At 34.3% G+C, this 25343-nt stretch overlaps 1 protein-coding gene across 1 annotated transcript; it reads left to right on the forward strand.

Annotated features, from left to right (window-relative positions):
* The first annotated feature begins 3950 nt into the window (after nucleotides 1–3950).
* On the forward strand, nucleotides 3951–25343 carry RGS21 (regulator of G protein signaling 21). The gene is made up of 4 exons (XM_045536117.1): nucleotides 3951–3961; nucleotides 8214–8290; nucleotides 12093–12259; nucleotides 25140–25343. Exons 1-4 carry the CDS (start codon nucleotides 3951–3953, stop codon nucleotides 25341–25343), a joined length of 459 nt encoding a protein of 152 aa, XP_045392073.1.

A 25343-nucleotide genomic window follows, 5' to 3' on the forward strand; every position in this document is an offset into this window, starting at 1 on the left:
GCCAATTATTTGACCTTGAGTCTTAGTTTCTTCACATGTAAAATGAGGATAAAAAATATCATCCATCTCATAGAATAATGACTAAGGAGATAATGATTGAGAAGTTTCTGATATATATGATCAATGTATTTTAACTATTGTTAAAGTGCTCAATTATTTTAATTTTAAAGATGGGGTCTCTTGCTCTGTTGCCTAGGATGGAATGCAGTGGCACAATCATAGCTCACTGCAGCCTTGAATTCCTTGGCTCAAGTGAACCTCTCCTTCTGCCTCAGCTTCCCGAGGAGCATGGGCTACAGGTGCAAGCCACCATGCTTGGCTAATTTTTAAAAATTATTGTAGAAATAGGGTCTCACTATATTGCCCAGGCTGGTCTCAAAGTCCTAAGCTTACGTGATCCTCCTGTCTCAGTACTTTAACTGTTACTGATTTTTTTTTCAAATCCTTTATGACATTCTCACTTGGATGCCATACAATTTAGCATTATTTTTTTAAAAATATGTGAACATTGCCTAGCACCTACATCAAAATAAGATGATGTGGTATTGCTGAGACTAAATTATGCAGTTAGTAGAATTAAATTCTTATTAACTTTCTCCTACCTTTAGCAACGAAGTGTAAATAGTAGTCATTTTATAAGCTAACAGAGAGGCCTCACATAGATTTAAAAGCTCTACATTGTCTTTGAATAGGCTGTAGACATGCTGTGACCCCTGTCTGGCAGGAATGTTAGTCAAACTGTCTAAACATTCTGCGTATTTCTAAACTTTTGTTTTCACATATTAACTTCCCTAACCCTGCTGGGTCTTTTTTGTTTTGTTTTGTTTTGTTTTTTATTGCCTTGATCATGAGCCGGAACACCAGTCATTCTGGCTATTGAGTTTGAAATCTGTCCCTTTGATCCTCCCTGCCCCAGCCGCTCTACACGGAGCCACACCCCTGACACTCACTGTCCCCTCCCTCTGCAATTGCCCTTGTCCAGTACTGTCCCCTCATGTTGGACCATTGCGCTACCATTTTTTAATTTCTTAAAATTTTTGTTACAATTTCAAGGACAAAGAACCTTGGTACTGTTTCAATTGACTGCAAAGTTCAGTTCCCAAAAGTTCTAATATGCAGTTTATAATTTTTATCATTTACTTAATCCATAAACTGAAAATTAAAAGCAGTCTTCTATGATTCTGTCAATTCCTCTTTACTTTTTAAACTAATTAATTTTTAATTGACAAATAAAAATTATATATAACTGTGGAGTTCAATATGATCTTTAACTCTCCTACCTGGCTTTTTTCTCACAGTCTTCCAATTCATTCCACAAAAACCCTGATTATGTTAATTATCAATTTCATACTGTCTGATTAAAGTTGTGCATGCCTATATCACTCATCCTGATTTCTTATACAATGTAAGCACTCGAAAGATTTGTAGAGAAAATCTCATACCCTTGCCCAGAACCCCTGCTGGTCGCATGATGCATAGTGTCCATAGGATCTTCCATGCTATTGTCTTAACTATGGTTCTGTGAATGTCAAATAAGGAGAAAGGAAATAAAACAAATATATTTAAATAGCCCTATGTAGGATGTGTGTATTTCCTTTTCATTTCACAAAATAACCTTGTCAGATAAGTACTATCTCCATGTCAGTAGCAAAGAGATTCAAGGTAAGGTGATTGTCCAACAGGAAGAGTCCACATTTACATATGAACTCACTGCTATAATCTCAAAATTTATGCCTATTTGATTACATTCCTATCTTCTTTTAAGCAGAGTTTTAAAAACAGGAGTTCCCTGGATGTATTAGTTTTCTATTGCTGCTGTAGCAAACTATCACAAACTTAGAGGCTTAAAACAATTCGAATTTATTATCCTAGGGTGCAGGGAACCAGAAGTCCGAAATCAGTCTCCTTGGGCTAAAATCAAGCTATGCAAAAATTGGGCTGGCTGCCTCTGGAGGCTCTGAGGAGAGAACCTACTTCCCTGCCGTTTTCAGCCTGGCTACCTGCTTTCCCAGGCTCCGGCCCACGCCCCCCATAACACCCCAACCTCTTCCTTTCACTCTCGTGTATCCTACTACTGACTTTAAAGATCCTGCCTCCCTTCTTCAAAAGTCCCAAGTAATTAATTATACTGGATCGACCAAGATAATCTAGGATAATCAACATCCCTTTTGTCAGGTACGGTAGCATATTCACATCTTCCAGGCATTAGGATATGTACATCTTCGAGAGGAAAGGGACATTATTCAGCCCACCACGTCACACATAAGCTCTGCCAGTGGAGCCCGAACTCCACTGGACTAAAATCTCATGGTATTTAGATGCCACAACAATATCTATACGTGGCAATCTTTTTGCAAGATGTACTGAACACTATACCTAAGGATAAACTTTAAAGAAATAAGAATGAAGTTTATTTCCTCACCTGTTCATTGTATTATAAGCCTTCAGAAAGTGCAATTCCTGCTTTTTCCTGAACACCAAAAAGAATCTTGAAAGGAATGTAGAGTGCACATTAGACAAATAATAATTGTCATTTATATCAGAATTTATGAGAAAAAGTATCTTTACAATTCCATTAAACTAAAAATAGAAATTTCAATTTTTGTTTTAATGTATTAATAACATAAGACTATTCCTGGTTCCTATTCCTTAAAGACTCTGCATGGTTTTTACCAAGAGGGTCTTTGAATCTTGACAGTTTATTTTGCAAAATGTACTATTTTCAAACATATACTATAAAGTTAGGACTTTATTATTCCACCTCCGCAAAACAAAAAGTCAAAATATGTTTAATGATTCAGTTTTTGCATAGCGAGAACATTACTTAATGGTGCTTGAATTAACAAAATGAATTGCGCTAATTGATGATTTCCCTTCTTAATGATACGCTGACTTTTTGGGTCATCTCTTCTACTTCCCAGCCGCATCAGCCCAGGGCCACTTACAGAATAGGCATTTCTGCAGATCGACTCAGTGTAGACACTTGAATGCCAGATCAGGGAGAAGTAGATTGTGTGCCTTCTTCTGACTCCTTTCTTTCCTCCGCTCTGAAAATCCTCAGTCTTTCAGGAGTGTTTAATTGACATTGAGGGTCATAAATATATACTGTTAGAATTTTACTACTAATGAACTTTATTACACTGAGATAAAAGTTTAACAAAGCATGGAGTTATAAAATTTTGAATACAGTTAAAAATACAGATCCGTGGCCTTTATTTTGCTAAATATATCAGCATTATTACCTTGAACGTCAGCACTGCATAAAGAATATTGGCATAAAATGCCATGAGATTCCTGGTTAAAAGTAAAAGAGAAATATAGGTTATCAAGCCATAAAAACTGCATAAATTTCAAAAAAAAAGTATAACATCTTGCACTAGAGCATTTTAGCACATGAATGAAATTTTTTAAATGCTTAAATATATACACATGTTTAAGATAAGTGTATTAAAAGTAGAGCCTTCCTCAGACTTTTTGAAAACCAAAGAGCAAAGGAAAACAAACTGATCTTTTAGGCAGATGAAAGACCTAATAATATAATGGTAATTATATTATTAAATATATATTTTTTAAACGTATATGCCATAATGTATATATTAATTTAACCTCAGGTGAACAATAGTTGTCTTGTAAACAGATGAAAATGAACTTTAGAAAGCAAATTTTCAAATGGAATTTATTTCAGTCAGTTATGCCACAACTCAGAGAAATGTCACATTTATTCAATTATTTGTTACTAAGAAGTTTAACTGTTTTGACCAAAGAAAAGTTAACAACAAAATGAAAAACTCTGAGAATAGCATGATTTAAAGAATGCCAATTTGTAACCCAGGGGACAGGTGTTTGCACACTAATTGTAATGTTCCTGCTGTCCCGTTACCTCCAGCTCGAAGATCAGTCAGAAAGAGAAACTCAGCATCATCTGTGACAGTCAGACAGTGGAACGAAAAATGCCAGTGAAGTGAGTTGCTGTTTAAAGCTATTTTTACCTCAGAAGATGTACAAATGAAACACTTGAGTCTTCATTAGTCTAGATGTTTTGTTTCCTTCATTTATAATATAGATGCTAATTGTCTTTCTTTCTGATTTATTTTTTCTCCTTTCTCTACTGAGTGCTTCTTTTGTAAAATGTCAACAATTTGTGTCTTACTTGTGCAATTAATTCTTTATGTGCTAATGCAAGGTTATAAAGTGGAGAAAGACCACTGAGCTCTTTATGTGATGTTTTTCAAAATTATGAAGTGAGTTAGAGACATAACATATATATGATCCTTGCAAAAATTATCTTCACAATATTTATTGAAAAATTTTTCCATGGATATTAAATGCTGGGTAAGGAAGCAGCTGTCATTTCCTGGAGCACATGGACTCCTTGCTTGAATTTTCCATTCTCCAGCACACTGCTAATTGAGTGTGAACAGCTAAGTTGTTGGATTCCACATTTTTTAATGCAGTACAACTGGTTCTAGCTGGCTCAATTAGCAAGATAACTGGTAGCTTTCACGCAGTTCCCATCTGGCCTGGCTCTTCTCCGGACATATAATATGGGTACTGCTGGCCTTGATGGCACCTGATTAATGAAGAAAACAGAAAGAAAATCAGCCAAAACCCCATGAAATACTAAGTGCAATTTTGGCTCCAATTCGCAGCGAATTTTCATGGCAAATCATATCCACACAAAAAGTTATTCTGATTATGCATCACAATTTTACAGGAAATAAACACACACACAAATGAGAAGAGCCAGATAAAACCTCTGTTAAAGTTTTCACTAAAATCCAAATTAAAGATAAAAAAAGAAACGAGGGAGTGTTTATTTCAGGTAACACATGGCAAGTAGAGCCAGCCAAGCCAGTATACTTAAATCAGCCACCCTCTTTTTCCCCAATATTTATTCAATAGATTACTTTCTTCATATTTATATAATTGCATTATTAAAACAAAAAAAACCTACTTCTAATTCACATCTAACATAAGCAATGACCTATTATTATCTGATAATGCATGAGTGTTAAGAGTCTGTGTCTTACATAAACTTTCTACTGAGAAGCGAGTTACCACAATTTAACTATTATTTCAAGGAAATATTTGTGCGAGTGTGATAAAAGTCTATTGCAGAAAAATCACCTTCTAGACAGTTATTATAAATGTTCCAAACCATGAAAAAAATACAGGCACATATGCATTAAGTCATCCATTTTGGGAAGGACTGTGAAAAGGATTTGGGTTACAAGCAGATATACCTGTGTTTCAGTTCCCACTCTGCTCACTACTGTCTGTGGGGTATTGCACTAGCTATTAACATCTCTGAGCCCCTTTACTCATTGATAATACAGGAATCAGACAGATTGTTATTTTCAAGAGTAAATAACTACATGACATGCATTGGTACACATTGTATGCATTCAATACATGGTTGTACATTTTAGTGCTGTTATAAATATTGTCTTTCAGTTTACTCATAAATACCAATAATTTGCTCTTCCACAGAATTACAAATATACAAAGAAATCATTTGCATTTTTTATAAATTTAAATGGCAACAAACAAGCATTATTCCTTATAATAGTTACATTTCACTTAATTTCTGAAAAGTAAATGCTGCATTACCTCCAACCCTTTAAGCATATCTGATAGTCAAAATTGAACCTTCCAGGTGAGAATTAGGTTAGAAAATCGTGAGCTGAGGGCATTCCAGGCATTATCACACACCAGCAGGAATATTTCTTCAGAGAGCTGAAGGGCAATTTTCTCTCTTTACAACAATGTCAGCATTTTGCAGACCTTAATTAATACTAGAATATCCTAGTATCTGTAATTCTATTATCTAAAATATTCCATATCTATATCTATACAATAACTGTAATATTTTAGTATCTCTCTATAATTTGAAACATTAGCATTGTTTTTTTTATCCTTGGTTATACACGATCTCCCAGATTTTGCTTTCTTTACGGTTTTCCTACATTGATGAGGAAAATAAAAATGGCTACCATTTATTTGAACACCCATTCTACAAATACTCCTCTATATTCAAAGAGCTCTTCGTGGAATAGTCCTTTTGCTTTTGACTTAATCAAAATCTGGCTCTCCCTAAAGGACATGACTTGCCCTGAAGCCTTCCAGGGTGCATGTTGGCCAATCTCTGTAACCTTACACACCTCAGGGCTAAGGTTCACGTCATCTATTGCTCCACAGTAGGGTTTTCACATCATTTCTCCTCTTTCCTTGCCCAGGACACCCTAGGTCTTTGAAGTTAATACCGTTTAGCTACACCCTTCCATACTCTTAGCACTGTAATCTACCAGCATCTTAAAAGCCTCTGTCCCTCTTCCATTGAAGGCTTTAATATCTGCCATTATTTGGTGTTTATTGATGATTTGTTAACATGTTCAATAAATATTTCTCTGACCAGACACACTGTTCTCAGTGCTAGAAAATAACATTTAGTCCTGCCATCAGAGAACTCCTGGACTGATGGGGATGCAGACGTCCATCCGTGAATGAATTTGCCTAGTTTCTATTTCTCAGAGTTTTTCCTGGGTGACTGTTCCCCATTCAAAGTGGGTGTTCTGTGAGGCCAGGCTCTTCTCTACCTCTTCATTAGCATATGTTCCACAGGGACTAAGGAAATTTAATTTGAATATCCTGCTAACCACCAAATTCCAGTCTACAAATAGAAATATTTTTTAAACATGGACATTTTACATGACCATATGTTAATTTTAGAATTCCTACAAGACCTAGTATTTGAGTTTTATGAAATACAACATAAGCTTATTCAAATGACAGATTATACTGCACAAAAGCTTTTCAACATAAAATCAAACCTACGATCGGTCTCATCCTCCATTTATAAAAGTTAGAAACTGAACAACCCAAATCTTTGAAAATGTCCATTTGAATGAGGAACCACCATTTCAAAATGGTTTCCACAGTTAATCGGTATCCCCGAGGTTTAGCAAGTCAAGGGAGAAAGGAAAGTCAGTTGCCCACAACTGGAGAAGGAAATTTACATTGAAAATGTGTGTAATGGAAGACAGCAAAGTGAATTCCCAGTCACGTAATCCCCTGCATGTGTCCTCAGTGAGAATAACCGTCACCACCCGAGGGTACAATGACAGCCACAACTACAGAAGGAAGCACAATCAACCCTAAGAAAAATTTAAAAAGCTGTGGCAAATTACAGAAAGTAATAGAATATGAAAATATAGGGATCACTTCACAGTAGCGTATTTAAGATTAGTCACTTTGATGTGCAAATGCAAAATTTTATAAGAATTACTAGATATGAGATTCTCTCTATTTTATTATTGATCATTTAAATAGAAACCTTAAATCGGACCCTCTCTTTCCATAAAGAAGTCGTTTGCACATCACAGCAGCATAATCCAACATGCTTTTTTCTGGGCAGCAGATGGTTTCTATGGATGGGGCTTCTTTCCTCGGGATCTTTGTCTGTTACGAGGACTAATGCACGATATATTTGTATCTCAGAAAGTTTATATCTTAAACTTGATTTATTATTTCTACATCACATCCCCAAAAGTATACCTTCTTCAGAAGACTTAAGTCTATAAATTTTTTGACTGCTTTGGAAAAGATATTACTCTGTCTTGACAGATTCCTAGATTTAAATAAATCAGCCCAGGACTAGAAGTATATCAGTCTAAGGAGAAATAAAGGCTGCCTCAGAGTCGGGGAAAGACTTCATGAAATACTATGAACAAACGTTTTCAACATCATCCCATGTTAGAAATCCTTTGAACTTTTAAAATATTTTGAGATGCAAAATTTTGAAATAGGTAATTGTTATATTATGAAAATTTAGAAAATAGTAATCATCACCATTGCTGTCACAAACTTTTCAGGAATAGAGTAGTGCCACATAAATTAACAATTAATGTGCTCATAGTTGAGAAGAAATTCACTACTCCTCCACAGAACTAATCTGTCTCTTGTACCTTTATTAGAATTTAAGAACTTGAAAATATTATTAACACTGTCAGCGAGATTAATAAATAATTTGCTGGTGTCAAACACATCCCACTTCATGTTGCCATAGTTATAATCTGTGGAGTAGCATTATGCAATTTTTTGACCTTTTGCTGTATAATTAATGATACAAAGCTCATTTGAACAATGTAATTCACAATGCAAATATTACTACTGGTTATGGAAGAAAAAGATCACAATGCTATTGTCAAGGGTAGATGTTGTTTCTACAGGTCACCAACCACAGAGACAATGGCATGGTCTGAAAATATGGACACACTTTTAGCCAATGAAGGTAAGATCCAACTAATAATAAGTTTAAAATATAATAATTAAACCCTGAAACTCACTAATATATTATAAAATATAAGTTTGAGCATTGCTTGAAGTATAAGATTCCTAACAGTCATCAATTGATAAAGGCCCAAAGTCTGAATGGAATTAGGTTGGGCCTAAAAAAAGATGCTTGTAGAAATTCCATACATTAAAACGAAAGAAAAATTCTAAAAAGCAAGTGATAAGTTTTCTATTTCCTTAATTCGCTATAATTTGATATTTATCATGACTACTTTTGATACAAGTTGAAAGAAACATACAAAATGTTGAAAAAGTTGGAAATTTAAATAAATCACTTGTTTTACATGATTTGTAGGTTAAAATAAAATGTATTTTAAGGTCTTATTTCAACTGAGTTATTCTCATTTTTAGTGAATAGCAAACATATTTAAATGTATATGTTTGTATATTAATATATAATGTATTTATATTTAATAGAATAATTCAATAATGTAGTTTTGGCCAATTATAAATAAAATATTTTAGTCTTTGATACAAAATAGTTATATACAAAATAGTAACTTTCAGTGGTATCCAGAACTTGTGTTTGTGTTATAAATAATCTGCTTTGCAGTAGTTTCATCTCATCTAAGGGCAACAAAGTGACACAATAGAGACATATACAGAAAATGTTTACAATGTATTGTAAAATTGTTCGTGCAAATCAAATGGCGTTTCCATTTTAAATTCTTAAAGTAAATAAAATATTAGAACAGTTTAAAACACGATAAAACTGAGTATATTCTTCATAGTTGTTTATGTATAAAATTTGATTGAATTAAATGAATTTAGTTACTCTAAACTTATTATTCTTAAATGACTAATTTCTAAAGCATAAACAAAATAATCCACATAACTCCCAGAATCCAGCTAAAGCCACATATTAAAGGAATCAAAAATATGAAATTGCATTTTTGTAAAGTGTTGAATGGTTTGTTTCTTTTTTCTTTAATTATAATCCATGGGACAGACCAGGTTTGCTAAGAGCCTCATCAAATTATTTCTGTGGCTGTAACTCGGTAGGCTCCCGAGGGGGACAGAGCTGCACAGCGGAACCACAGAGAGGCAGGAGGGTGTTCAGATGAAGGCAAATTCTTTCATCTACATATCTCCCTGGGTTTTATATTTCACATATATTCATATATTTTATGTAAAGTATAAAATATTTCATAAAATAGAAAAGTCATAGATTCATCTGAACAACTGTTTGGTTTTGCTTTTGATAATACCAGAGAAATAGCAATAGTTTGCATACTTTCTCCTGCTTTAAACAGCTAAACGGCTCGCCAAATCACCTAATTGTTTCTGTCGCTTTGAGAATATACTTTGCATGTACTGAGCATAGACATTAGCATAGTTTTCCCTGCCAGTTTCTGACTTGTTCCATTTAATACCCCCTGTGGGGTCCAACCAGTAGCTGTTCCGTCCTGTGGAGAGTGCCCTCAGATAATGATTTTAATTGCATATTACTGCAAAATCATTTGGCACTTTTTGAACATTCAAGCTGTATGTATATAACAGAAGAGTAGGTCAATAAAAGACAGTATCCAAGACAGAGATAACCAGCCCCAGTTTTAGTTGTTTAAATTGTTTATTTTGTCCAATTGTGCCTTAAACCAAGATCTGAGCAGAGGAAATCAGACATTAATTGTTACTTGAGAGTAGCCCTTCATTAAAACTGGAGAGCAAGGGAAATAATAATTGTTTCTTGATCTCTAACTTCTCTCTCTCTGGGATGTATGGAGATAGTCCTCAGAGGGAAATGCTTCAGAGATAGGCCTTGATGACACACATATAAAATATTGTCAGGCATGAATCTATGATATTCTTTCAGTGTTATTAAAGCATACTTTATTCTCTCTATAAAATACATTTTAGAATAGATTCTGTTTAGACCTCTCAAATTCATCATTGTCTGGAGTGAATTCAGGAAAAATTTTAATTGAATATTACTAAGAGGATTTTTATAGCCTAAATTTATGTCACAGAAGCTTCTTGGATGTATTTTTAAATACAAGAAACGTGTAGTTAATTGAATTTTTATATAGTGCTCACATATTAATGACATCCGCAGTCTCCAATCTTTCTACTGAGAATTTTAATTGGTACCTTATAACCTTTTACAATGACTTGTTATTTTAACTTTATTTCATATAATTTTTTCAAAGATTGTTAAATCTATTTTAGTCCAGTGTTTTTAGACATTTTAATCCTGCTCCAGAAAGCCTTTTTCTATTTTGTCTCACGAAATTTCACTTTTGCTTTCTACCTACAGCAACCTATAAACAACTGACTTAGGCCCCTTTTCATTAACTTTTCACTTATATTTTCTTTTTCTCTAGTCGATTTTTCCTATCTCCTGATTCCCTATAAACTCATTTTTCCCCTACTTTGGAACTCTCTCAGCCTACAGGAAAAGAGGAGCTGCTTTGAGCACATGCAAAGGTGGAGGACAACACCGCCACCGTTTTGGAAGGCAAATTCCTCTGAGTGCAAAAGCACTGATGTATTTTTCCTCCTCAGAGAAATACACAGTCTTACCTACAAACAGGTATCGCCAGCAGAAGGGTGTAGACTATGAAATTGAATAACATGACCTTAGCATACTGGTTTAGTTTGGTCCACAGACGGAATCGGATAATGATCTTTCTAGCCTAATATCTAACTAGAGGCACACTCTCAGCCACACTCAGCCTTAGAATAGTCAGCAACAATTGCTTTCTCAAATGATCTCTGGGAATCCTGAAGACGAATATTTCAGGGCACATTTTGGTGAAGAGAGAAGAGAAGAAAGGGTCTAAACAGGTAGTCACAAACTCAAATATCTATAGGAGCAAAGAATAAAAGTGCAAATTTGGCTAAAAGTAAGGTAAGGGGGAGAGTGAGACCTTTAGGAATCATAAATTGCAAACCCTTCTTGTGGTTATTAAATTTTAAAAACTGTGTATCATAGTCAAGCCAAAGACAGTGAACATGCAAGTCAGTGGGTCCATTTGCAGCCCCTGGGCTGCAGTTTCTGAGGAAGCACATGCTCAGGAGAATACCTGGGAGCAGGAGGAAAACACTATGAACCACCAGGGAGAATGGGAGGCATTAGTATTTTGCTTAAAGCAACATTGGGTAAAATCCCACTTATTTGCCTATGGAATTAAAATTCCCTGTCACCACATAAGGGGGAGAGGCATTCACACCAAGTATCTTGCCAGTTACTTTCTTGGTTTAGAGATTGAAGGTGGCCAGTGCATTCACCTAAAACTAACAAATGCCAGCCCTCCCTCCATGGCTTTAAGCCCAAACCAACACAATTTAATCCTTAGCATCAAGTTTTGTTTCCTCAACAACTCATACCAACAAAGATATTCTTACTCCGAAGTTAGCATAACATCATTCACTTTACCCGAACTCAATGCAATAGGTCTAAAAGCAAAGCCATGGACTCTCCTATGCAGTAACTACCTCAGGTTCTTCTCCTGAACATAACTCCTAGACTTCTCAGATCTAGGAAGAACAAAGTACAGGTTTTCTTTGTTAATGGAACTGATCGTAGAAATATAGAGATAAATATTTTAAGTTTATGATTGCTGATCCAAAATAAGGTTTTCTAAAGTTACAAACTGAAACATACAAATGTTATGTTTAGAGGAGGATAAATATCTGTCACTGACTACGTAATAAATACTCATCCTATACAATGTACTCATTTGGGTAGTATTACTGCTCTGTATGATACGATACAAAAGTTGTTGTTATATATTTTATAGAGGGTCTAGATGCTTTTCGAACATTTCTAAAATCTGAGTTTAGTGAAGAAAATGTTGAGTTCTGGCTTGCCTGTGAAGACTTCAAGAAAACAGAAAATGCAGAAAAAATTGCTTCCAAAGCCAAGATGATTTACTCTGAATTCATTGAAGCTGATGCACCTAAAGAGGTGAGTGAACCACTTCAGAATAGTGAAGACCCATCCCCAACAGGTCTGCTCTCAGTTAGAAGGCGTCACTTTCATATGCAGGGCAATGAAATCATCGCTATGTGTTCAGATAGAAATGTCAGTATGTGCCAACAGAAATTCCTTAAGATGGTCCTCTTGTCTGTCACTGAGTCGGAAAATATTTATCAGCACCTACCATGAGAGAGATATGACCACTATTTCTGTCTCCTTGACACAATATTCAGGATCTTGAAAAACAGTATCTAATATCTCAAATTAAACAACTGTAATGTCAACCTACCAGAAATTCTCCTTAAAAAATGCTGTTGAATTTTCAGAGCAATTTTTTTTTCCTTTGTAATCCATGGAGTAAGACAAGGTCAATGGGGGTTAGAATTCTTGAATATTTTTTTAAAAAATAATATGTGTGGAGGAAAAAACACCTGCTAACCACTAGTATAAATTATTCAGTTTTAATACTTTAGAGGTCTACTTTATGGCATGTAATAAGGTCTTACTTTCCAAAAGGGGATTTTGCTTACCTTCATTTCTTTGATGGTGAAAATGAGCCAAAGATATGAGGCATTTTATCAGGTGGTCAGAACCCACCTGCACTGCTTTAAAATCACGGAACTAGACAGGGCCTTAGGGAGAAACCTGCCATGACTCTGATAAGATCCCCCAAAAGTGTTTTATGTGGGGAACATCTCATTTATATTTGGTTTAATTTCCAGAATCAAAACCATGTTCATCTCCACATACTCTTAATTTTCACTGTAAAGTTTAAGCAATTTATATTTTAAAACTGCTTTGGATTCCTTGCTGAATATATCATATAAGGGATAAGTTTTAACGTATAAGTAGCAAGGAAACAGGAAACTCCATTAAACTACCACTACCAAAAATAAACTACCAGTATCTGTCATCTTTTCTGCAGGGTGAAAGATTGATATCCTAATGGGTTACTGTTAATGTTAATATATGTTCTGATCCCAAATGAGGATTCATGGTATGAGAAGGATAGTGGTACTAACAGGGACAAAGGATAGACTAGATGAAATGCAAACACTTTCAGAAAATCTAGGACAAAAAGTTACCATATGCATAGTTCAAGTTTTAGATGGACTTTAATTACTGCAGCATATATTAGTCTAGTATAACATTAATAGACACATAAACTATTGAAGCAGGACCTGAAATTCATAGGAGGAAACTAAAGAACTTTAACTCTTGTGAAGCTATTTCAACATTTATTGCCAAGTCACCATCTAAGAATCAATAAATTCTGGAAAATTAAAAATGTAGTATGTAAGGTTTGCACAGTTGATTCATGTGCCATTCCCTAAAAGAATTTGAAGTTAACCTGAAAGATATCCTACTTAATGTTATATTAGTTGGAAAGCAAGATTTTTTTTCTTTCTTTATGAATGCATCTAATTAAAAGTGGTTGCTTTAGGATAACATTCTCAAGCATTGTTTATGAAAATTCTTCTAATAAGAAATGTGATTTTTTGATTATAGCTGAATTCAAAGTATAGCATAAACTATAAATTTTGACAAATAGTTTTATTTATTTTCCTAAACTTTTCTTTCTAATTAAATTTATATAGTAATAATTTAACTAAATAGTATAGTTATTATTTTAGGATATAAACTTTTACAGCTTTTTATAATTTGCCCATCTAATTGCTGTTGACTCAATAAAATATAATTAAATTTATGACTGATTTTCAAGTAATAAATTATACTATCCCTTACAGTGTCTCTAAAAATGCTATTATTAGATATGACAAAATTAATTGAAAACAAGAAGTATAAACATATATACCTATATGTATGTTTGAAATTGTTAGTTTCTTTCCTATTATTTACTGTTAATTGTTTCCAATTCAAATTATTAAAAGGCATTTGCCTGTTGTATTTTATACCACTTGCAGTCTTTAAGGTATTTCTCTAAAGCCCATCAGTTATATATAATACTGCCGTTAGTATGTTTATTCATTAAATTGATTTTTTGAGTTTCTGTCCACATAGTGAAGCCACAAAGTGGCAGCAGAGATTGACGTGTAATAAAACCAGTCAAATACACGATAGGCGATATGATAATAAAACCACATTTAAAGTTCATTATTAGCACAGTGGAAAAAAAGTGATTAAATCTACCTGGAGAGTTCAGGGTTTGATTTGCAGAGTGGTTCGCACATGAAAAAGGTAGGTGGTGAAAAATAAGCCATATTTTGTGAAGAAATCAAATGAAGAAAGACTATTTCAGACTGAGAGCACACTGATATATCACTGATGTATAAAGCTCCCTAGCATTTTCCGGAAATTGCAAGCATGTTGATATTGATGTGAGCAGAGGAGTGGAGGATGAGGTTGAATAGGTAGGCAGCAGTGGAGATAAAGAAATGATGGGAAGTATTCTAGATTTATCTAGCAGGCAGACTTGACAAGACTGGGTGATGTATTTGATATGTAGGTTGGAAAATATAATGATTTTCACAAGTAGAAAATTAATCCAAGAATGAAATTCATATGAGAATAGTCTCCATTTTTCTATATTCCATTGTAGTTATATAACTGACTCTTACAAAGAATCTAAATTATAACCAGTTTTCTTCATAGGAAATCCTAAAATAAAGAACAATGACAAGGTCATGTTATCCAGACGTCTATTAAATCCCATTTGCTTTCTTTCCAACCTCTTGTGTCTTTATTTTCCCATCTATAAAATTTCTAGCATGACTTAATAATTTTAATTGATCCAACTAGACAACATACAATTAGACTATATTAAACTTACTAAATGATTCCTGTCAATAATAGACATTACCAATGGCTGTCAGTTTCCTGTCCTAATAGGCAAAGACTACACATGAAAATTGAACTTTCAGGTTTCTGTGAGAGAGGATAATAATTTCAGCTGGATTGTATGCTCTTTCCTTTATAGTATTACCTTCTATCTGTTTCTAAAGTAATAAAGAGTTAGCATGATACAGCAGAAAATCTAAAGTTTGGAAATTCCTAGACTTGGATTCAAATCCTCACCCCTCACTTGTGTAATCTTGTGGGAAACTATTTAGTCTTTCTGTGCCTCAGTTTATTCATCTAAAAAAGCATAATAATACATCTATATAGTTCAAATCAGAATGATAAATGAGATACTATTTGTAGAGTTTTGTAAAAACTACAGGACAGTTTTTAAGAAATTTTAATTCCTTTCTTTAAACAAGTCACTATAAGTGCTGTTCAATCTGCCTGAAAACAACCATCAGCTAACTTTTAAGAATATTTGAAACCAAGCAACTTTAAAAGGCTTAATAAAAGTGCAAATCCGAGCACATATCAAAACATATTAACAAATCACCAGGTTAGGATAAAAAGGGCTACTCATCAAAGTTGGACCTAGACAGGTTGAGGAGAAAATACTGCAGGAAAAAAAGATAGTATGGCCCAGGTATTTTGGCTAAGTGACTTGAAAATGAGAAAATTATTAGACAAGCTATATATTCTTTAATTTGAACCATTTCAAAATATTTGAAATTTTAAATAAAATAAGATTACTTAGCTTTGAGAAAAAAGTTTATCTTAGAAAAAAATTGTTAAATAATACTTTCATATTCAGCTAAGAACTTGGAATATTTTAAATACTTATATTAAAATTATATCATTATTCCCTTATATTGAAAAGAGAGATGGTCATAAGAGGATGGAAAACATCATGAAAGAGAAATTTTTTTATGTTTATTGTCATTTGTGAAATTAGAAAATAGTGTCAAATCATAACAACAGTGTAATGTTTAAAAATTATGTAAATTCAACTTATATTATCACCAATCCAGAAACAAATGCATTGGTCGTTTCCTAAGTCAAAAAATAATACAAAATGTTTAATTCTTAAATTTATTTGTTAAGTAGGAGGACATCATAACTCATAAAACAAAGAAGAAATTATACTCAGGAAGGAGAATATATCTTAATAGGTCTGTGCAGGACGCTTTTAAATATTTGTGTTTGGTTTCTTTTAATGCAGTACAATGTTATTTATTGATTCACATTTAATTTAACATCAATGTTAATAAATGGCTGTTTACCTCCGTGTTAGATAAAATCCCTCCATGGACAGGAAGCTCAGGTTAGGCAGGAAAACAGATAATAAACACATAAGTATAACACAGTGTGGTGTTGTACTAGGCAGCTCTAGATAAGGAAATGTTAAGAAAATAAAATAAGAAGAAATCATGATGTGGTTCAAAAAAGATTTTCATTCTAGTTAGATTAAAAATAAAGTTTATACAACTAGGAAAAAATGGAAAGCAACAAATGATTAAGTGCAAAAAAAAGGCTGAAATGGTTTGTATTATATCTGGAAGGATATAATGATTGAATAGTGGCAGTGAGAGAGCCTTTATTTTAAATAAGGTTAGTTTTAAACTGAGTCTTGAGGAAAGAAATAAATATATGAATTTTTGGTAGAAAGAAGCCCATAAAAATAGGCATCTAGACGCATTTCTTCTCTTACTGTAATGCCAATTTGTATTCTCCATTTTATACTAATTTTTTTTACATTTTTAAATGTCACTTTCTCAGTGTGTTGGTCTTATTTTAAGTCTTATTTCTGCCCTACAAGTCATTAACTAGCCAATAGAGCCCCCAACTATAGAATCATCTTTAAATATAATGAGTTTGCTTATTTATTCATTTTCTAAGTTTTTGTTCATTAATCAATAGTTGAATGTCTACTGTCTACTAAGCATTATATTGGTGCAGATAAGGAAAAAAAGAGTCATGGTCCCTGAATAGATAAAGCTAACTCTCTTGGTGGGAAACTCCAGTTAAAAAAATAATTACAATAAACTCTGATAAGTGTTGTGATAGGGAAATACAAAGTGAAGTGGTAGCACACAACAGAAAAATCCGGGTCTAGAGGATCTGGGTATATGTATCTCAAAGAAGTAATTAGTAAGCTTTGAACAGAAATTTGAGAACAGAGGGAAACAAGAAAAGATGGAAAGAGGGAAGGAAGGGTAAGAAAGTGGAAGAATAGCCAAGCAAAAGCCTGGCCAGCAGTGAATAAAGTCCAGTACTCCTGTCTTAGGCTGTAAATTGAAGCAACTGTACTTTATTGATGCCAGGGATTTCCACATTTTTACTTATTCCATCTTAAAATGAGGAGATCTTTTTAAGAAGAAGAGAGAGAACACAGAAAGAAGGAGGGAGGGAGGGAAAGCAGAGCTGAAGAAGCTGCGAGTGCTGCCTGCACAGAGCTTTCAGGGGCACCGTCTCATCTGCTCACCATGCTGCCATTTCAGGGCAGCATCACAATCATCCACACTTGCCAGATGAAAATGAACTAAACCTTATAGATAAAGGGATGAACCCTGCAGTCATTACGATCCATGGGAGGGAGGTCTTCAGCCTACGCCTTTAGGTTTCAAATGTCTTTCCCTCGATCTACTACTTATTTTAAGTGTTTATGACATAGCCCGTGAACCTTGATGTTTATGCTAAAGGCAGAAGCATAAAATTATCTAGTTGGATACAATCTATCTTCCTTTCTATCAAAAGCTTTATTTCTCTTCTTATATTCTTTCTAATTTGTGTAACTTCTTAAACAAAGAAGCCCAGATTCAAATATGGCATTAGGAAGAAAAAAATGTCAGGAGTATTTTTTCTAATAATCTGTAGTATAATTCTATCCTTCAAAAAATGATTTCTGCATTCCAACTCAAAAGCAAAAAGCTTAGGTGTTCCTTTAACTTTATGTCCCGGTGCCACTTGGATTGACTGGCGATTAGCAAACTGCACTTGGTGAAGGAAACCAGTCAATCCCACCCGCTTTCAGCTGCTCCAACATCACTGTCTCTTTTGGGCATCTATTGTTAGTGACCTGCACATGTTAGGATTTTATATGTGTCATCTTTCTATTGTCACAGAAATTGGAGAGGTATCTTGTTTCTATTCAATTCTGTCTTTGCTTTGACTACTTGTCCAGTTAATCAGGATTGTTTTAAATTCTATTTTTTTCATGTCTCTTGCCCAGTTTAAAGTGTCAGCCCGACCTCCCAAACTGCATCATTATTTCTGTCTCCAATGCCAATGACAACAAAGGAATACAGTCTTGTTCAGGGATAGATTCCTTCTAGACGTAACAAACAACTTTTCTCAGTTTCAATAGCCACCTTTGAGGATACATTTTAGGATATTCATTCGCCTTTAATGATACCAAAAATGAAGCAATACTTGAAGTGTTAGTGGTGATTAAATGGAATTATGTAACAAAAACATGATTATAGATGGCTTTAATTTGAGTAGTGATTTTTAAGCTCTGCTGTGAATGAGGTCTAAGATGCCCACTTGTCTTCCGTAAGGCGTGTTACTCAGGCAGGCACACGCCCTTTGCATAATGACAGTCTCCAGCTACACTGCACATGCCAAATGCAGAAAGGCTGCCTAATTTGAATATGAGAGCTCAGTTGAAACTTTTCATTCAAATTATGTAAAACTATATAAAGCACAGTTTAGGGTCACAACAGAGCCGACAGGTACACTTTAAAATGTATTCTTCCTGCTAAAATCAATTGTTGAGAACCGAAAAAAATTAAAACTGCTGGTATGGAAAAAAGGAATTTGGCCTGCATAACTTTCAGTTAACAAAATCACATGAGTATTAAAATATCCTGGATCATTATAATGATATTGTTTTTAAACAACTACCAAGAACATCATTCAGAAAGCAGTCATTGTAATGCAATGGATTGTTGTCAATGTCAGTGTGTCAAGACCTCTTCAAAATTGACAGGATTTAAAAGCCTCTAAACGGTTGTGATGACATCTCAGTTGTCATTTCATAAGAACCACAATCCTGTGTCTCATTTTCTGAAATTGGCAGTATAGTTGTCTCAGATAGCTTAGGTAATTTATGACTTTCGGAAAAGATAAGCAAACAAAATATTATGTTTCTCAAAGTCTTTGAAACTAACGAGTATCCATACAACCAAAATACAGGTAACTATTCATATCAGTAAATAATATAGACATAACCCTGTTTATTTAATTAATTGATATACCATTTAGCCCATGCTCTAGACCTAATATTATAGTTTGAGCTGCTCAGCGAAGTCTAGGCTTCTCTGTACCCCCAAGCAGCTCGGGAATGCCTTAGCTCATGCAATCAGAAAGTCCTTGTTGCTGGAGGTTCACCTCTTGACAGGTTCTAGCCTTCAGTATACTTCAAGCTTAATATCTCTTCTGTCTTATTGTTGAGATGCAAATTCACCCAGGCATCTCCTGGCAGAATCCAAACAAAAATCACATTTGTGATGAGTGCAAAGTTGTGGGTGCAGTTCACAGACATGGCCCCAGGGGTGAGTCTATTAAAGCAATTTTTATGTGTGCGTATGTGCATATATATACATATATATATATGTATATATATATATATTACTGTTACTAAAATTTCAAGGGAGTTGAGAAGAAGAGAGAAAGCACTTTTGATAACCAATTCCTATTTGTCACCAGAATTGACTGCTAAGGAGCATTTAACAAAATTTATCACTCCCTCTTAATGGAAACATCTTCGATTGGCTTCTAGGACTGGATTTCCTCCTCTCTTACTGACTGCTCTTTAACAATTTCTTTTTGCTACCCATGCACAAATGAGGGGAGACACTCCTTATTTATTTTCTGCTTGTGCTCAGTCTCCCGATGATCTCTTCCAGTCCTGTAGCTTTAAAAGGATATTACAAACGGAACAAATTCAAGTCTGAGTCCTGATTTTTTGCTCAAAACTTTCTTCTACCAAAGTCCTCTCTATCTCTAGTAATAACACTGTTCTTCCATTATTTCTGGCTAAACAATTTGTAGTCACCCCTTGATTCTTCTCTTTCTCTTATACCCCATATCTAATCCATCAGCACTTTCTGTCACACTTACTTTAGAATATTTCTAAAATCCAGCCATTCTTAAATATTTTCTCTCTTGCCCAAGGTTGTCACTATGAATATTTAGTAACAAGTTCCATCAATTCTGCTTTCTAAATAGCTATAAAGTCCATGCACTTGCCTTCATTCCCTGCAACACTATCCAACCCAATCCACCATCTGTTGTCTGCCTGACCTTCTGGTTTCCTGATTTTTCCTCCCATTATCCACACCTTATTATTACAACACATGGGAACTAGTGATACATTTGTTTTCAAATATGTATGTACATTAGTCCCTTACTGAAAATTCTCCTCATTGCCCTCAAAATAAGTAATAAATTTCTAAACAAGACCTACAGCTTCCTACATGATCTGGCACCTCCATGCCTCTGCCAAGTTCCTTTCTTCCTCTCAAAGCCACTGGACTTCTCTCAGTTTACCGTCTCACATGCAAATCCCTCTGTAGTATTTCATATTCACAATAAAACTTCAAAAATCAGCTTTCAATTTCATTTCTTTCATGTCTTTTTTCCAAAATGCATAATTTTTTACTTTTTATAGCTTTTTCAAAATGTTTGTTGATTGACTTTTTACCTTAATCATCTTTATATCTTCAAATCTTAAAACAGTTCCTAAACACCTATTCAATAAATATTCCAAATAAATAAATTCAAAAAGTTACTATAAATAAAATAGTTTTTCACATATATGTCAGCCTTTTTTGCCCAAATGATCTTGTAGTCATCTTGTAGTCATATGGGTGTGTGACATTTAGTATAAAGTAGCCATATGAAGACTTAGCACATCAGTACTAATAGTCAATAAAAATAACTTATTATTTACAGTTAAAATAATCATCTTGAAATATCCTTATGATTATTTTAGAGTTGATGTTATTGCTCAAAACATTGTGCTATGGGAGAAGACAGAGTCACCAAGGAAAAAAGCCTAGAAAGAAAAGGTTTGGGACAGAATTCAGGGAGTGCGTATCTGCTGCACTCATATTTTTGAGGGACTTGTGGAGAATAAGGAATTAGTAAAAGAAATAGGGAAAAGATAGTAAATAAAAGACAGGTTAATTCCACATCATGAACTATTGAATTACGTTTATAGTGACAAATCTTCTTTCCCTCATAATCACATTGAATACTTAACAGAAGCTTTTGTATCCAAATCTGTTTAAGCAAGAAATCAAATTTCTTAAGATTTTTAAATCAAAATTACATATAATCACAAGGAAATTATAGTGGCTTTCCTTCTGTGGTCAAGGAAGGCTTCTCAGAGGATATTTAACTTAAGGTAAATCATAATGGAGGAAGAAAATCTGTACAGGATACGATTGTGGGGGCAGAAGGGATTTTAGATGATGAAACAGCATAAATAAAAGCTTTAGGTACAAGATTCGCTTTGGAAACAAAAGTAGACCAGCTTTATGGGTACCACTAAAGACAAACAGAAGTTGATTTTGAAACAACATATTAAAATCACGTATAAGGTAGCTCAAATGCAAGGGTAAAATGTTTAAATTTTGTTATAAAAAATAATAGGTTTTCAGCTGAATATTCATATGATAAAAAGATATTTTGGTGAAATTGAAATAGTAACACTATTCACAGTGTTTAGACGGGAAAGAAGGTCAAGAAGAGGTATCAGATAAGTGATAAATTTAATAGCTTAGGGAAGAGGTTAGTTATAAAAGCCTAAGCCAGAAAAGTAAGAGTGAGAATCAAAAAGACCATTGTGAAATTACAAAATAAAAGGCAGAATTAGATACACACACACACATGCACACACACTAGATAATAGATCAGAGAAAAAAGGTGCCAAAAACGATTCCTATGTTTCTAGCTTGAACGACTTGTAGAAAAATAATGACATTTATATAAACACGTGGGTGTGGTGTTTTGTCACTGAATTGCCAAGAGACATCTTCATGAGCCACTGATTGTCTCCTGGGAGCAGCAGATCTGCTCATCACTCAGCTATCAATAGCTGACGCTGGCAGTTTCTTGGTAGGAAAACAGGCAAATCAGAAAAATTAAAGGAATAAGTTAGAAGGACAAGCTTAATATATTTCATTAATATTAATTATCATTATTATGCTGAAATGGAATAGTTGTTTCTAAAATTTAGACATGATTTTGAACAAATATAAAACCGTTTTTTCACTTGATTTATGCAACACATTTTTTGAGTCCTTACATTGTGCAAGGCATAGCAAAGGGTGAATAAAGTGTAAATATCATCTAAGCAACACAAAATCCTTTGAGACGTCGGAAAAGAAAAAAAAAATCCACAAATAAACTTCATTTGTTAGATGTTATTTGACTTAAGCCTTAAGGACAAAAAGACTTGTGAAATACTTAGAGAAAAAGAGTGACTTTCAGTTAGACTGGGATATTATGAGAAAATGTTCAGAAGTGAGAAAAGACAAATAATTTGAGGGGAATTGTCTAGCATAGTGGGAATACAGGGCATACAGAGAAGAGAAGAAATGTGTAGGTTGGTCCCACCATTGTAAAGGCCATGAATGCCAAAATCTGGGCTCTGAATTTTTTATTTTTAATTGTTGTGGTACATAATAGTTAGAATTTTTAAAATAGGAAATGGGGAACTATTATAGGTGTTCAATTCTGATAATAGTAATAATAATATTAAGCCAACGGTGTGTGGCAGGCACACATTGGCCCTACTGTCAGTAAAAACTCTTTTGTGGAGTCCCGAAATAGGTTAAGTTGCTATACTTACTACTAGGGGAATATAAAGTTAAATCACAGATGATGCTGTTAAAGAATCAGAAATATAGTTACATGCAGAAACAAGCAGTATATATTTTCATATCCACATAAGATAGCTTTATGAAACAGGCTATAGCAGGTATTTAAGAACCACTACAAGATCTTGACAATAGCCACTATTCATCAATTCCCACTATGAGGCAGGCACTATACTAGGTTCATTATATAAGGTATCAGCCCACTTCCCTGCTCAAAACCCTTCCATATCTTTCTATTGCTTCTGGCATAAAAATAAGAACTCCTGCCCCCAGCACAGAAGCTCTGCAAGACCTGCCTGGCTTTCCTCTTCCAGCTTCATCACAGGACTTCTTGCTCATGCTCTTCCCTCCAGCTGTTCAGACGTAGTGGCTCTGCATAACTAACCATTGTTTCCTTGCACCACAGCCTTGCATTGGTTGCTTATTCTGCCAGAAATGTTTTTCCCCAGATTCTTAGGGGACTAGCTTCTTCTTATCCTTCAACTTTAAATCTAAAATAATATTATTTATTGAATTGTTAGTTGTCTTTTCCCAAATATTAGCAATATTTGGCACATAATAGACACTCATAAATATTTGTGAAATCAATAAATGTATGGATCATCTCACTTTAATTCTTACTAAATTCTTTAATTCTGAGTCAAATATTGTTAGAGCAGTAGCTGAAAGATGAGGAATCGGAAGCTCAGAATATTTCACTCAAGGTTATCAATGTCATTAGTGTTCCAGCACAGACTTGAAAATGACCCCAACGTCTGTCCACTGCCCTGTGCCATCTTCCTATATATTGAGAAGGCAATAAGTTCCAGGTTTTGAGGCTTTTTAGGAACTTTTGGCACTTTACCTGGAACTGATGAGGCATCTAATAAGGTAATCAAAGAAATAAACATGCAGATGTATTCTGGGATTAATGAGCAGCTGAAATCCCTACAGAAAGAAAATATCTGTGAGTAAGTCGTGCCCTTTTCATGACTCCTTTCAAATTGATTTTTTTCTTTCTTCTTTTCTTCTTCCTAGAATAATAACATTAAAATGGTTTGATATAACCTATTTAATCCTTAAAACACTTTAAGATAGGTGCCATTACTATTCTCTCTTACGTCATGGAGATTGAAGATGAAAAGGAAATTATAGAAATTGCTTCATTCATACAAACAGCAAATAAGTAGCTGAGGAAGGGTTTGATTGCAGGCCTGTCTGCCTGCTGTTCCACCTTGATTTCATGCAGCGTAAGTTGTCATTTATAGTCTTTCTTTTACCAGACTCCAAAATTCTAACATTTTTACCATCTCCTATATTTTGCCAAGAGATGTTTTCATTCTTTTCAACAAATGTTTATTGATTGCCTATTATATGGCAGGTATTCTGCCAAGTGCCAGGAAATAGAGTGATGAGTAAGACACACAGCAACTGCCTTTGATGAGCGTTTAATTTTAAGATACCCTTATCTCTTGAACTTCATGAATGCTTTCCATTTAGATTAGATATCTTGGACATAAAATTTTCTGCTTTCTTAGAATATATTCTAGAATATGTGTAGAGTTGGGCCGGTATCTCCACCAGAAGGTTTGGGGAATTTTACACATTTTCAGGTAAATGGTGTGTTCCAGTACAATAGATCTCTAGTAGACCTGACTAGGGACAACTATGCGTGGTGGCAGTAAGGGAATGAGGAGACTTTATATAGATACATATTCTGCGTGAGAGACAGGGATCGGTGAAAATTGGTTATTATTTTGTCCATTTTCGCAAACAAAAAGAAATACAAATTAGAAAAAAAAGCAATGTTGTGGAGAACAAGAAAAAATAGAAAGAATAGGGAATGGGTTGGCACCTTCCAGCCTAGTAAACTCTAGTTGTGGTTCTGCCTGTGGAAAGCACATTTTAGGTATTCAAGTCAAAAGACTAGGGGGAAAATGCGGGAGGTGGGAAAAGAAATTTAAAGTATTTGTTTTACCTCTGTTCCCAGTGAATGCCACCCCTGTCAAGCTAGGAAAAATAATTAAACCAATTGTGTATTCTGCATTCCAGAAAATGAATGCAGGATTCTTCTGCTATTTTGCATCAGATTAGCTTTGTGCTTGGGAAAAAAATCAAATAATACGTGTATCTACCATCTGTATAAACCATGTATTCTTTGACTGAACTAATCCAATAACCTGCAACCTTATTTTCCACAGATTAACATTGACTTCAGTACCAGGGACCTCATCTCAAAGAACATTGCTGAACCAACTCTCAAATGCTTTGATGAGGCTCAGAAATTAATCTATAGTCTTATGGCCAAGGATTCTTTTCCTCGATTTCTAAAGTCAGAGATTTACAAGCAATTGGTAAATAGCCAACAGGTTGGAAATCATAAAAAATGGCTCCCTTTCTTGTGA

Source organism: Lemur catta, chromosome 23, assembly GCF_020740605.2.
Source record: "Lemur catta isolate mLemCat1 chromosome 23, mLemCat1.pri, whole genome shotgun sequence".
Classification (NCBI taxonomy): Eukaryota; Metazoa; Chordata; class Mammalia; order Primates; family Lemuridae; genus Lemur; species Lemur catta.